We start from the raw sequence: 14,778 nt of genomic DNA on the forward strand, positions 1-14,778 counted from the left end.
TTTTGAAGTTATCTTGCAATGTGGGAAATACCTTTTCTTTAAGCTCGGCCAGTGTAGACACCATGTGCCCACACTGCAGTACATGCTGTTGCAGGGTGTTATTCAATGGTAAAACACCATTTCCAATTAGTAGAAGTTGATGAAAGAATTCCTCAGCTAAGGGGTAATTTTAGAGATAAGTTTGCATATTAATGCTTAATGAAAGCTGATGAACAAACCTCTACAGAGGTGAAAACTTCAGACACACATAGATATCATCAGCTTGCATACCCCGTGGTATGACTGGTAATATTTGACAGAAATCCCCTGCAAGGGCAACAGTTAAGCACCCCCCACCATAACGGCAGTACTGTTTCTGATATCCCTTAGTGACCTATCTTGGGCTTCTAGTGCACCACAGTGTGCCATCATGCATTCATCCCAGGCAAAAAGTGTAGTTTAGAGCAGAACTTCCACCGTCAGTGATTGTTTTCAAATATTACATATTTGGGCATCGCTGAAGTGAGTTTTCTTGAGCACAAATAGAGGCAGTTTTCTTTTAGGTCCTTGTTTGCAGAGATAAATGAGAACATCTTCGTTTTGGTGGCATGGCTGAAAAGAGTGAATGATTAAGGAACATATAAAATTGAAGACATAGTAATTTGAAGTTGTGCATTGTATAATTTGATTTTCTAGTAACGAATGAAAAGATGTGGGAAAATGCATATGTCAATTTGTATACCGTCATTTTGAAAATAAGCGGTAAACTGTGAATGATTTGGCTATGCTCTGTCTTGATAAGCGTAATGCATTCTGTTAGATGATGTATAGTGGAGTGGATTACTGGCGTAATGGAAGTTATTGTTTGTCCAGAAGTGAAGTGAGGGTACAATTTGCATGAAAGTGATTTATATTCTTAAGAAGGATCACAAACTATGTACTGTTCCATGGAATAAAAAGGGGTTAATCTGATTTTGGTCAGAAATCTTGTTTTCAAAATTATAATTTCCCCAATCCCTGCTGAAATTTTCTAATTTTCAACTGTTTTTTATGCACGTGGAAAAATACAGAGATTATGAATGTGGGAAATATAATTTGTTTTTGAAAATTTAATTTTTCTGAAAGATATACTGAAAGCCCTTTCCCCCACTTTGGCCACCCATCGGCAACCTGCTTTCAGGCGAAATGCAAATCTCCTTTATGTAAAACATAGGAATGTGAGTAAATTGAGGAAAGAAATAAGGGGGTGGTGTATGCAAATGTCATCTCAGACATGCTAGAAACAACGGGTAGAGGACAGGGTATCTGAGATAACTTCTTTGTAAGTTTAAATGGAAGATCAGGTTTTGAAATACGCTCATCACAAACAGGAACAACAGAATAAGAAAAGGTAATTTCCATAGGATTTGAGCTGTAATTTAGCACACAGCAAAAACATTAACATAATTCATACAGAATGTTAACTCTGTGTGTGTGTGTGAGTGTGTGTGTATGCGTATGTGTGTGCTAAAGGAAGTTCTTTTTGCATACCTTTCTTAATTCCAAAAGAAGGAAATATAGTGAAGTTGCAATATGTTAACAGTAGAAGGTCTCCGTACATTATAACGAGAAATTGAAAGAGAAAGATAATGCTTAATTCCACGCACGCGTGAAAATGACCTTAAAATTGTATGACATGACCTCATTTCTGGGGTTCTTGGCGTCCCCTTCTTTTCCGCTTTCCCCCTCTCTTTGACCATCATCTATAGAACATACAGTATCAATTTTGTGCTGGCTTTCTTGAAACATCACCGTCTCTCTCTCTCACCCGTCTTTCAACTTCTATAGAATCTTGTTTTTCTGTCTCTCTTTCTTTCTCTTGTCTCTCCGTCTTCTTCTCATTCTGCATTTCACTTGGTCATTCCGTAAACATAAGATGTATGTATACGTGTATATGAAATGGATGTGTGTGTTGTGTGTGTGAGACAGAGAGAGTGAATGAGTGAAGCTGTGTGTTGTAATGATGGATGTCTTTTAAGGTACACACTCATACAGAAAATGTGACGTCCTCGTCGTTGTATAAAATGCTTACGATAGTTGAGTTATGGAAAAGATTATGATTTTAAATTTTTGTAATGGAAATATGTCAATGAAAATAAGGTTTAGTTGGTAGCCGAAATAGGACTGATCTTTTGATACCCCATACGTCAAAATTGGCAACTCAGTTTTGGAATGCATAAGGAACACACTCACAAGCACGCACATATGAACTTTCTTTTATATATATATATATATATATATATATATATATATACATAGTGAAATTATTAAAAGTGACAGAATAAAAGTGAAACAACATAAAAGTGTGTGGTGTTATGAGCCAGGCTGTGTTGGAAGGAAGGATTGGAAGTGAGAGAGAGGGCATGTCCTGTCGGAAGTGGGGTTGTGGATCCCACTGGAAGTTCTGTGGTGGACATGCAGCATCAGCAAAGTATGAGGGGTGAGGAGATGCTGATAAAACGCTGTCTGGGAATTCTGGGCAAGCTAGCTGCCAAATTTGACCTGAGGCTGAGTGTAGTTTTTGTGTCCTCAGAGAGGAACAGAGCAGACATCCTAACCAGAGTAAAGAAAACGTGGTTGCAGGTGCCAGAGTATCTGGAGCAAGGAGTGAGAACTATGTTAAGGGAATGCAGTCTGTGGAGTGGCCGGCCACCTGCATGTTAATTTCACAAGCAGACTGTTCTGTTGATTGGATCAACTGGAACCCTTGTTGCAGTAACTAATGGAGTGCCAGTGTGTGTGTGTGTGTATCCTGTCTAGATATCAAGTGATGATTGTAAATAAACATCACCACTATACAAGCAATGTTGTTTGTTTCCTGTCTTCTGTGGTGAAATATTACCTTGTTTGGAAACAAATGAGGGTTGGTGACTGACAGGAAGGATGTCCGACTGGAGAAAACCTGCCTCAATGAATTCTGTCCAACCAATGCAAGGAAGGAAAAGTTGACATTAAAATGATGATGACGTTGATGATGTGAAGGTGGAGGAGGAGGAGGAGGGCACATGTTACCAAGTTATACTTACTCACAAGTGACAGCTGCTTGTACTACTTATAATGTAATTTGGTTGTACTTTGTTTTCATCTCCAAATTATACACACATTCAGAAACAACTCTCAAAACATGGCTACCTGGGGTTGTTGGCATAACAATATCAGTTGTTGCTTACTTAAATCACTTTTAACAATTTATAAGATAGAATTTAGGCAAACAGCAAAGCTGTAAGTGTGTCGGATAATTTCCTTTCCAATAATCTTTCCAGTTCTCTGTGCTTTGAGTTTAAGTGATACTGAAGTTAACTTCCTCTCTCGTCCTTTCAGGTGTCTTATTCCTTATGTCTTTCCCGCCAAGGTTGACTTTGTCTGTCATAATTCTGAGGTCAATGAAATACAGCACCAGTGTACCGGAGTCAATTTAAGTGACATCAACATCATCATCATCATCATAATCATCATTATTTTATGTTTGTTTCCAATGTTGGGATGGTTGGATAGTCAATAGGATCTGATAGGCTGGAAGATCACATTTGGCTTCAACGTCCCATATTTGGCATGGTTTCTACAGCTGGATGGATGCTCTTCCTAACACTCATCCTGATCACTTTTTAATCAACTATAACTATTGTTAACTACCTGTTAATATTAGTCTCTTTTTCTTTTAGGTGGCAAGCTGGCAGAATTGTTAGCAGTGGGAAAAATGCTTTGTGGCATTTTGTCTATCTTCACATTGTGTGTTCAGATTCTGCTGAGGTCACTTTTACCTTTCATCCTTTCAGTACCAGTTGAGCACTGGGATCGATGTACTTGACTTATCCTCTTCCTCAAAATTGCTGGCCTTGTGCCAAAATTTGAAATCAATATTAGTCTCTTCTTGTGAAATAGCTAAGTTATGGGGATGTTAATAAACTAACACCATCAAAAGCCAAGAGTCAAACTCTAACATACACACACACATACATACATGAAAAGCAAAGTTGACCTCAATTGGATTTGAAATCAGAATATAAAAGGCAGTGAATAACCACTGCAGACACTTGATACTCGAATGATTCGACTAGTCTTATTTCTTTATTCACCATACGGTTATACATATAAAGACAGAACATCACGAATGATTTTACGTGAATATGCGTTGGGGTCTATTAAAAATTTACAAATGATTATATAATTCGGATGATAGGACATTTTTTACACAAACAATTTCACAGATGGAGTGGGGCGGGCTTACGAACCCTGCCACGACACTAACCTTAGGTTTTTTTTTCCGGCTTACCTCGCATTCATGAGGGTCCTTTTACTCACAACATTCTTCCATCTTTCATCGAACACTTTCTTACTCAGGCCCCTCCTCTCTAGTTCTATTTGTCTTTTTAGGTGGAATTTAAAATATTCCACCAGACCAGAACCAGAGATGAAGTTGCCTGCTATCACCCCTTTCATCCTCGTCTTCCATACTGCCTGTTTCGCAATTGAAACCACAGAGAGAAAACAATTCTTACCTTCTTTCGTTAAGAAATCCGGTGGGTCAATTTTTACAATGGATTCAGTCGATAGCTGTACTCCTCCTCCACTTGACAACAGTTGTTCGGCAAAAACCCACATGTCTGCCACCTCCGAGCACTGCACGACCGCGTGCGAGACGGTTTCCCTGTCTCGCCCACACCTCGGACAGGTCGGGCTGACTTGGCCACCGTGCCTTGCGAGTTTATCCCGAACAGGTAAGGCTCCTCGGTAACACTGCCAAGCTAAAGACTTCTGAAAATTATCCAGGGTCCTCGGCCCAAATGTACGTTGGAACAGACTGGCCAGCTGATTATCGTCGAAACCTAGGGTTTCCCCTAATGTATCATCGCAACCGGCCTCTACAAACCCTCTATAGAAAACAGCGGTAGAACCACTGCCGTGGGAATTGCCCGAGTGACGGAATAGTCGGAGTGCCTTGCGACACTCCGTATACCATGTATCCAACTTCGATCTGTGATTATACCAGGCTTCCTGTCCACCAAAACTGGTGAAATTGGGAAACATCTGTTTCGCCAACGGAGACCACACCCGTTCACCATCCAGATGGAGCCACAGATGCCTTAACCTCAGCGCATTTCTGCGCATCATTAGCCACGGCATCCCTAGTCCACCCTTTAACGGCTTTTGACAACAAACAGAGCGTCTCACAAGTGGTTTCGAGCTCTTCCACAAAAAGTGAAAGAGCTGTCTTTCCAACTTGGTCAACCACGAATCTGGGCAAGGCACGACGGTAAGGCGGTAGGTGATCACCGATGCGATGAACACATTGGCTACCTCCGCCCTACCTTTCAGGGATAACCACCGCCAAGACCAGGTCTTGGCTACTGCAGCCACCCTGCTCGATACCTCGCTCCAGTTCTTCTCTATTTGGAGGTCTGGTCCGAACCAAACCCCGAGCAACTTAATCGAACCCTCCGTCCAACGTCCCACGACGCTGTCTGAAGGCATCGACTTGCCTCTCCAGGTGCCGAGCTGCAAGCTGACTGACTTTTCGCGATTAACTTTTGCTCCTGTCACTGTCTCGTAAACCTCTATGGCCTTGCCTACTTTACGTAGGAGGTCCACTTCAGTCACGATGATAGTGATGTCATCTGCGTACGCCGAAACCGACATTCCACGACCTGGCTGCCTCGGGATGCCACTCAGTTTTCGCAGCAGCGGCTCAAGAGCCACTACATACAAAAGCGGGGAGAGTGGGCATCCTTGACGAACCGAGCATTTGACTCTGAACGGCTTAGAAATAAAGCCGTTCACCCGAACTACCGAGTCGACGTTATCGTACATTTCGATGATCCACCTGAGGAAGCCAAGACCCAGGCCGAACTGAGCCAGAACAGACACCAGGTAATGATGGTCGACCCTATCGAAAGCTTTTGATTGGTCTAAATGGACCACTGCCCCTCCCTTGCCGGGATCGCTATTAATTCCCTCAATAGTGTATCTAATTAGATGGAGATTATCCTGAATGGACCTGCCAGTACGGCACACGTTTGTGCCTTCCCTATTAGTCCATCCGCGACACGCGCCAATCTGTTTGATAACACTTTGGCCAAAATCTTCAGCTCTGCGTTAAGCAGAGTGATGGGCCTAAAATTATCAATGACATCCCCCTTGTCCGAGTCCTTCCTGATTAGTGTCACCACTCCCCGGCGCACAGATCTGGGAATAAACCCATTCTGCTGCCAGTTCGCGTAGATGTTCGCCAGTAAGTCCCCGAACAAGTCCGGCATACTTTTATAAAGCTCGTAAGGTAGACCATCCAGTCCTGGCGCCTTACCCACGCCGCAGTTAGCCAGGGCCTCTATTACTTCCCCAGGCATGATCGGCTCCTCACTACACTTCGCGTCCTGCTCCGAGAGGCGCGGCAGCCCGTCGAGGAGGTCCGTTAGGCCCCTCCTCCTATCCGGTCCGCCGCTTCCCCCAAAGAGCTGGGCGAAGTGGTCCTGAAAAGCCTCACACATCTCCTTGGGCTCGTTTATCAACTTACCTTGTTGGTTCGTCAAAGATCGAATTGTGGCATCGTTGCCACGTTGGGCTTCCACCACTCGGGCCCATCTCGCGGCATTAATTCCTTCGCTCCCCATTGCACGTTGTCTAGCCCTGACAATGCAACCCATTTGTTTGGCTTCGAGGTGCTGGTTCAAAACCAGTCTCTTGACCTTCACCTGGGCTGCCGTGCCAGTTCGCATTGATTCGACTAGTCTATTTCCTGTGTTGTCTTACTGGACTTGCAGTTGTTCAAATTTTTAAATTATTTGTCTATTTCTAACTAACAATTTCAAATAAGGGATAATGGTCTATTCTCAGGGTCTTACTAAAATTATATCTCTTATGAAATAACCAGGGCTAATATGAACAACAACAACAAAAAATTAATGAATAATATCCATCTTTTTTTTCAAAGAAAACATATTATATCAACATCTGTGTAGAATGCTTATCGTCTGTCTCCTGCTAGATCATCTTACCAGAGCTTTAGCTTCATTCAATGCAGCAGCTGCTTGCTTGTAGAGGCCTTGTGTCAGGTTCTGCACCAGATGGCTGGACATGATTGGGGAATATCTCTAGAGGCTTGACATCACCTTGGAGGATACAGAGGGGCTGGTACAGGACTACTAGCGACAGAGAGCAATAGTGGACCTAGTTAGCTCTATGCATGATGATATCTCTAGGACCACTAACCTCAGATGATCCCACCCTCATCAAGTAAGAGCATAAGCGTGTAGCATACTAAATGCAAATACGTCATTGAAAGGCAATGTTATGTTCGTCCAGAGATAATGTCACTTATGAACATGCTGTGTTTAAAAACACCATACATATCAAAAGGCAAAAGCAGTGGCTGGCAGGCTCACCTGATGCATTTCAGCCTAGTTGTGCCTTATCAATGTATTGTATTCATAACAAGCAACATACCTAAGTGACATTTGTCACTTAGGTGACAATGGGAAGCATTGGATGAAACATTCAATGGCAGGCAAAAAGCTGCCTGTCATTGATAAAGTCCAACTTGGTCAAAGTTAGCTGCTGCCATGATTTTCATTTTCCTCCAGTATATATTGTTTTCAAACACAGCACATTCATAAGAGATGTTATCTTTGGATGAATACTGCAGTAATTTGCCTGTCAACCATGTATATTTATTAAGTATGATACATAGTTGCTCGTAACAGTAATGGCTTTAGGTGCAGGCATAGTTGTATAGTTAAGCTCATTTTGCAGCCATGTAAGTTTAGGTTCAGTTCCACTGTGTGACACCTTTGGCTAGTATCTTCTATTATACCCCTGAGCTGACAAATGTCTTGTTAGTGAATTCAATTGATAGAGACAGTGTGGGAACCTGCTATATATATATATATATATATATATCCTCGTCCTTCTGACTGTTTTGGAGTACCTGATTTATGGATTTCTTTCTCTACCTTTAGATTACATTACTTTTTAATTCATTTGGAGTATGATGACATTTCTGCACCTTTTTGATATATATATATATTATATGGATGAGGACAGCTGTGTGAAGAAGTGTCACACCCTAACAGTGGAGGGAACCTGTGGAAGAGATAGTTCCAGGAAGATGTGGGATGAGGTGGTGAAGCATGACCTTTGAACATTGGGCCTCACCGAGGCAATTACAAGCAACTAAGACCTTTTGAGATATGCTATGCTTGAGAAGACCCGGCAAACCAAATGAGATCGTAGCTGTGGCTGATGCCAGTGTTGTATAACTGGCTCGTTTAAAAGTATCCTTCAATCACAGGGCAATATGCTGTGCTTGAGAAGACCTGTTGAGTCAAGTGAAATTGTAGTTGTGGCTGATGTCAACGCTGCCTGACTAGCACCCCTGCCAGTGGCATGTAAAAAGCACAATTCGAGTGTGGCTGATGCCAGTGCCAGTGGTACATAAAACATATCATTTGAGTGTGGTTGATGCCAGTACCACTTGAGTGGCTCCTGTGCCGGTGGCATGTAAAAAGCACCATTCGAGCATTGTTGATGCCAGTAACACATAAAAAGCACCTACTACACTCTCGGAGTGGTTGGCGTTAGGAAGGGCAGCTGTAGATCAGACTGGAGCCTGGTGCAAACTCCTGGCTTGCCAATCCCCAGTCTAACTGTCCAAACCATGCCAGCATGGAAAGTAGATGCTAAATGATGATGATTATATATATATGTGTGTTAAGAAGCTAGACACAGATGTTGCTGGGTAGTAAGAAGCTTACTTTTCAACTACATGGCTCCAGGGTTCAGTGCCACAGTATGGCACTTTAGGCAAGTGTTTTCTACTATAGCTTTGGGCTCACCAAAGCCTTGAGAGTGGATTTGGTAGATGAAAACTGAAAGCCCATTGTGTGTGTGTATGTTTGTTCCCCATCCCACAGTGTGACAACCTGTGTTAGTGTGTTTCTGTCCCCATAACTTAGAGAGGTCGGGCAAAGAGACTGCCAGAATTAGTACCAGGCTTACGGAAAAAACCCCCAAAAAACTATGGGGTTGATTCATTTGACTGAAATTCTTCAAGGCTGTGCCCCAGCATGGCCGCAGTATCATGACTGAAACAAGATAATATATATATATATCATAACCATCATCAACATTTAACGTCAATTTTCCATGCCGGCATGGGTTAGACAGCTAGACAGTAACTGGCAAGGTCAGGGGCTGCACCAGGTTCCATTCTGTTTTGGCTTGGTTTCTATGGTTGGATGTCCTTCCTAATGCCAACCACTTTATGGAGTGTATCGGGTGCTTTTTACGTGGCATCAGCACCAGTATTTTTTATATGGCACTAACCCCACCAATGTTTTTTTTACGTGGTATCTTGGTTTCAGGATGTTAATTGTGTTGTGGTGGACGAGTAAAAAATTCGGGAGGGGGGGTTGAAGAGAGAAAAATACATGATAAAACATGCCAAAAAAAATAAACAGTAAAAGAACTTTAAAAGGAAAAGAGTGAATGGGTAGTGATGAATTTCAGAAGCATGGAATGTTTGAAGGTAGCAAACCACAGCATACATATGTAAACATCGTGTCCATAGACCGTAGGGATCTCGGACAATTGTCTAGTGTACTCATATCTTAAGATAGCCGACGGCTCTGCATCTACGCTAAATTGTTACATTAAAAGTAAAGATATCAGACACGCAAGGTGGTTAATTAAGTTGTGAAAAACGGGAGATGGAAATATAAGCAAGGGAGGTAATGATGGTGAACATTATATTTCAGACATGCGCAATGCTCTGAAATCTAATGTCGGTCAAATCCGTTCTGGACCAGTTATGGCTTTTATATTGTGTTGAACAACGTTGATGTAACTACATTCCTATCATTTCACTCGTAAAATACTCACACACGACAATATATGTAAGCTGAGGTAATTAGAAAGAAAAAATACAGCTGTAACAATAATAATAATCCCATCAACTGACTGAAAACGTTGGTTGATTTGCTGAAGTTGTTACAAAACAAGGATATTTTTTGTTTGTTTTTTCCTCTTCGGGTTTCTTTCCTGCTTCCATTCAGTCTTGAGTTTCTTAGTAATGAGACACTGAACTGTTTTTGGCATTGTTAGCAACATGTGTGCCGAAAGATTAAGTCGTATTTTAGCGAAATGTCAGGCCTGTGTGGATGCTAACAACTTCTATGAGGCTCATCAGATGTACCGGACTTTATACTTCAGGTAAGACACAATTTCCTTAACCTTCGCTTCTTTTTTGTTTCTTTCCTAAAAAACCCAACAGAAATAAAAATATCAACAACAATAAATTCAATTCGCGTTTTGTCATATTCTAACTAAAAGCAACAACCTTTTCCTTGTCTGAATTAATGTTTCTCTCCCAAAGTCTGTCCAACCATTCTTCATTCACTTCAATGTTCAACTGTTTCTATAACTTTACATTAACAAAAATCGTAAGATCGCCAGTTTTAAAATTGATGTCTAAAATATCCTATTCATGCATTCGTGGCTGTGATCATCACTCAGACATGCCTCTTCTTTATAATAATCTTACATCTTATTTATTCAGATCCGTTAATAAGACCAAGTGTCACAGTCTGTCGAATTCTTCTTAAAATTTAGTTTAGGTATAAACGAAAATATTGATATAAAATTTCCGATTCCTTAAATATTTTTTTCTGTTTAGTGTTCATTGTAATAATTCAATTGAATTTGGTTAGATAGGTAATTAAAAAAAAAAGTTTAATACTTATAATTTCAGTAACTAATTTACGTAGTTATTTAATTTCAACTTTGCACCTCACCACAAACATATTGCTGGAGACATGCTGTACTTTTTAAGCTATTTCCGTGCAACATAACTTTGTAATTCCACTCTTTTTTTTTTATACACCAACACTTAAGTGCTTGGAATATAGTCTTTACATATTTGCTGTGATATATGTACAGAATAAGAGATCCATTGCTTCTTTCCAGATTAGATTAATTGTAGGGGTTTGATGAATTTACGTACATTTTATTTTTTACGTTAGCACGATTCCTCTTCATCAAGATAATACAGACTTGTATCTTCCCTGTTCTATGGCGATATGTTATATCAAAGACTTATAAACTAATGGTTTTCGGAGATTATTCTAGTCGTTGAGAATTTACTTTCTCGTGTATCTTCGAAACGAACATGTACAGAAACAGTTAGATTCCATATTCTATTAGATTTCTAACTGTATGAATCATTTACTAGTGCCAATATCGCATTACTATCATCACTGCACTCGTAACATGGTGTGTGATATGAGGAGGGGGTTTAGCTGTCCTCTTACTTTCTAAAATGTTTGTCTGAAGAATTTGGTTGAGCTTACAAATGCACAAAGTAGCAGCGTTAACGACATTATGTTACGTTTGTCATTTTGTTTGTATGGGATTGAAACATCTAATATACATAAAGAACACCTTTCGTCTCTCTAATGTTTCTTTTCATCGAACAACATGTATATTTTACACGTAGATAGATTTGCCAACTCGAACTGCAGGCAGCCATGTCGTCGTCGTGTTAGACTTCCGGGCCGATGGTTCATTTCCTCTCTCTCTCTCTAAACATTATCCACAATAAAATCGCACCGAGGAGTAGATATAGCTCTCTCTTTTGGAAGTAGCAAGAGCACTGTCTAATTTATAACAAGTGTTGCATTATCAATTAAAATAGTCATTCTACAGGCAACCGGAAGCCACTCCAGGTCTCCGTTGCCTCAATAATCCACGTTTCCATTGGATCCGGATTCTGGTTCTCACTACGCTCGGGCTGTAATGATTAGAAATACTGTCTGTTTTCCCGTTAATCTTATCCCGGCACAATGATCCATGGCTACCATTACCACCTGGATTTTTGACACATCTTCCAGGATTGTTGCTAACTGGAAATTCTTGCCGGAGTTTTGGGGTAGCAATCCCTCGGGGTCTCGTGTCTTATGTGAAAGGAAACAGAATGTATTTTTTTAGAGTATTTCTGTGTTTCTCTTGACTGGAAATTACGATTTCGAACAGAAAAATTTCCAAGAAAAAAAAAAAAAAAAGAAAATGCTTGCCTTCCACGAGTTACAGCTATTTCGAAACTCAGTCAAATACTTCTTCACTTGGTTTCGGTATATGTGTGGTCTCATTTAGTTTTATAATTGCTTGTAATATACTGTTTTGAAAGTGATTACTTGATTTAAATACATGCTCCTCTTTATTTTGTAATGAACAAATATATATATATATATATATGCACGTGTGTGTGTGTGTTTAGTGTGTACTGCTCCAGTACAACTGTCACAATTGGACTGTTTGCCCAATTTCCTCCCCCAAGACAACCCCACTGTTCTTCATCTCTGCAATTTTTTCGTTGATATCACTAATCTTTCTCACCACTCCGGAACCATTTTACTTGATGTATATTCCTCATCCTTAATACTTTCCTCTCCATTGACATTTTACATTGCCCCCCCTCTACGGAATCGCCATAGCGTCTCACCTTCTCTACCACCGTACATAGCATATACTGCAGCTGCCTATCTCCCTTTCTCTCTCTCCCCTTATCTGTTGTATCTTCATTACTATTCTGCCACTCTTCACTCCCCTGCATCATTGATCTCTCCCCCACTTCTTGTCCCCCATTCACTATATCCCTCTCCCCATCTTATCCGGTTATCCGGTTTACAATTGTCACCTACACTTCCTTACCTCCCCTACCTATCATCTACTCAACACTTGTTCTTTATTCATCATATGTTCACCCCCTCACCTATTCCTGTTCCCCAGCTCTCTTCACCTCTGCCTACCTATATTCTTGCCTTTTCTCATTTTCATTTATACCCCCCCCCCCTTGAGGTCCACACAGACACCTCATCACCACTGTTTTTATTTCTTCTCTGCCCCATGTTGATCATGACCCCTCTCTAGCCATAGCCATGTTGTAGCCCCTGGACAACAAGAAAATTGCCCTGCTCCAGTCCCTTATCGCATACATCACCCCTACCTCATCTCCTAGCATACAGCTGCCTCTTTCAGGGTTTGTAGTCTTGCGAACTACTTACTGACCTTACCAGTGCTGGTGGCACAAAAAGAAAAACACCCAGTACACACTAAAGCAGTTGGCATTAGGAAGGGCATCCAGCCATAGAGACTATTCCAGAGTAGACACTGGAGCACAGTACAGTCCTCTGGTTCATCAAATCCTGTAAAACTGTTCAGCCCATGCCAGCACAGAACATGGACATTGAATGACGATGATATATACACACAACTATTACATTGACGAATAAACTTATATACATTTCTACTCAGTAATCAGTGAAATAAATAACTGATTAGTCATTATCATCATTATCATTATACGTCCATTTTCCATGCTGGCATGGGTTGGATGGTTTGACCACAGCTGCACCAGGTTCCAGTCACATCATTTAGTAAACGTCTTTAGCTTTGTCTTGGTCTATTTTTTGATTTGAAGAAGGAAGCACAGCAACCAGGACACAAATTATCTTCTGTACCAGTGGTTCCCAACCTCTTTACTACCAGGATCCCTTTTAATATGCTTATCCTTATGTCTGTGTATATATATATATATATATATATATATATATATATTATATATATATATATAAATAAATGTGACCGCATGTGTACCGTTGGCGATTTTTTTTCCTCCGTCTTCCCTTCTTTGGATCTTTCCTTTTCCTATGTTTCTGACGAAGATCCCCGCTCGAAACGTTAAACCCTCCTTCTTTCCTTCCTGAGCGTCCAATATTTGTTCCACGTCCTCGCGTTGTTGTGTTTTCTCTTTGTGTTTTCATTGGATTAACTATATATATATATATATATATATATATATATACATACATACATACATACATACATATATATATATGAAATTTTAAATTTAGTTCATGGATCTCCAATACTACCTTTGTGGACCACAAGTTGGGGGCCACTGTTCTATCCATTATAATTAAGAAAAGTTCAATCAATGAATAAATCTGTATTTTGAATGGTGATGTTTAACTAATTCTTTTTCAAACTAAAGGTTTGATGGCTTAGGACTTCTGATAATTATCAATTCCAAACTTTTAAGTTGACATTTTTGATCTGTTGTTTTTGAACATGGTGTTTCTCAACCTTTTCTTATTCCACACTTTTTTTTTTATTGTATGTCCCTACCAAAAAAAAAACAAAAAAACCCTGCACTCTACTATGAATGGACAAATTTTGTTTGTTTACAAGTTTTAATTATATATATGCAAATTTTGTTTGTTTATGAGTTTTAATTAAAACTTTATTGCAAGTTTTATTCACTTGTTGCTTATAACCCATTTTGAAGTAACCCACATCAAAAACCTGACAAATTCCACTCGTGGGTGGTGCCCTCTTCCATCTTGAAAAACCCTGTTCTAACTTGTTGGGGTTTATCTCAGTTCATCTTAGCTTCTTTGCTGGACATACCTCTTGGACAGAGGAAATATATTCAAGAATCTGGTAAAAGATCTCATTCAGCCTTAAATCCCTAATACAATATATTTATATTAAATGTCCTCTCCTCACTATTCCAGACATTTACCATTCTACTGAATGAAAGATTTCCTTTGTTAACCTGCTCTTTTCCATTCCCCTTTATTTATTTATTTTTTTGTAAAATCTATTTGAATAGATTAGTTCTTGCATAAAATGGTGTTTTTCAGTCCTTCCCAGAACATCAGTCCTCTGGAATTTCCTCACCAGCATGTTTACCCCTGCAGATATTAGATG

The 14,778-nt window shown here is 40.2% G+C and overlaps 1 protein-coding gene and 1 long non-coding RNA gene across 2 annotated transcripts in view; one reads left to right on the forward strand and one right to left on the reverse strand.

Moving 5' to 3' along the window:
- The first annotated feature begins 9,760 nt into the window (after positions 1-9,760).
- The window catches only part of LOC115229498 (Golgi to ER traffic protein 4 homolog), a 56,625-nt gene continuing 51,607 nt past the window's right edge, over positions 9,761-14,778 (forward strand). The window contains exon 1 of the mRNA XM_029799838.2: positions 9,761-10,221. Within this exon, the coding sequence (XP_029655698.1) occupies positions 10,118-10,221 (104 nt within the window). The 5' untranslated portion in view covers positions 9,761-10,117. The remainder of the gene's footprint in view (positions 10,222-14,778) is intronic.
- LOC118761387 lies at positions 10,022-11,712 on the reverse strand. Its single transcript, XR_004997338.1, has 2 exons — positions 11,449-11,712; positions 10,022-10,266 (listed from the first exon to the last, which is right to left on the reverse strand). It is a non-coding gene; the product is annotated as an uncharacterized LOC118761387 (long non-coding RNA).

The sequence above is a fragment of the Octopus sinensis genome, unplaced genomic scaffold (genome assembly GCF_006345805.1).
Source record: "Octopus sinensis unplaced genomic scaffold, ASM634580v1 Contig12901, whole genome shotgun sequence".
Taxonomy (NCBI): domain Eukaryota; kingdom Metazoa; phylum Mollusca; class Cephalopoda; order Octopoda; family Octopodidae; genus Octopus; species Octopus sinensis.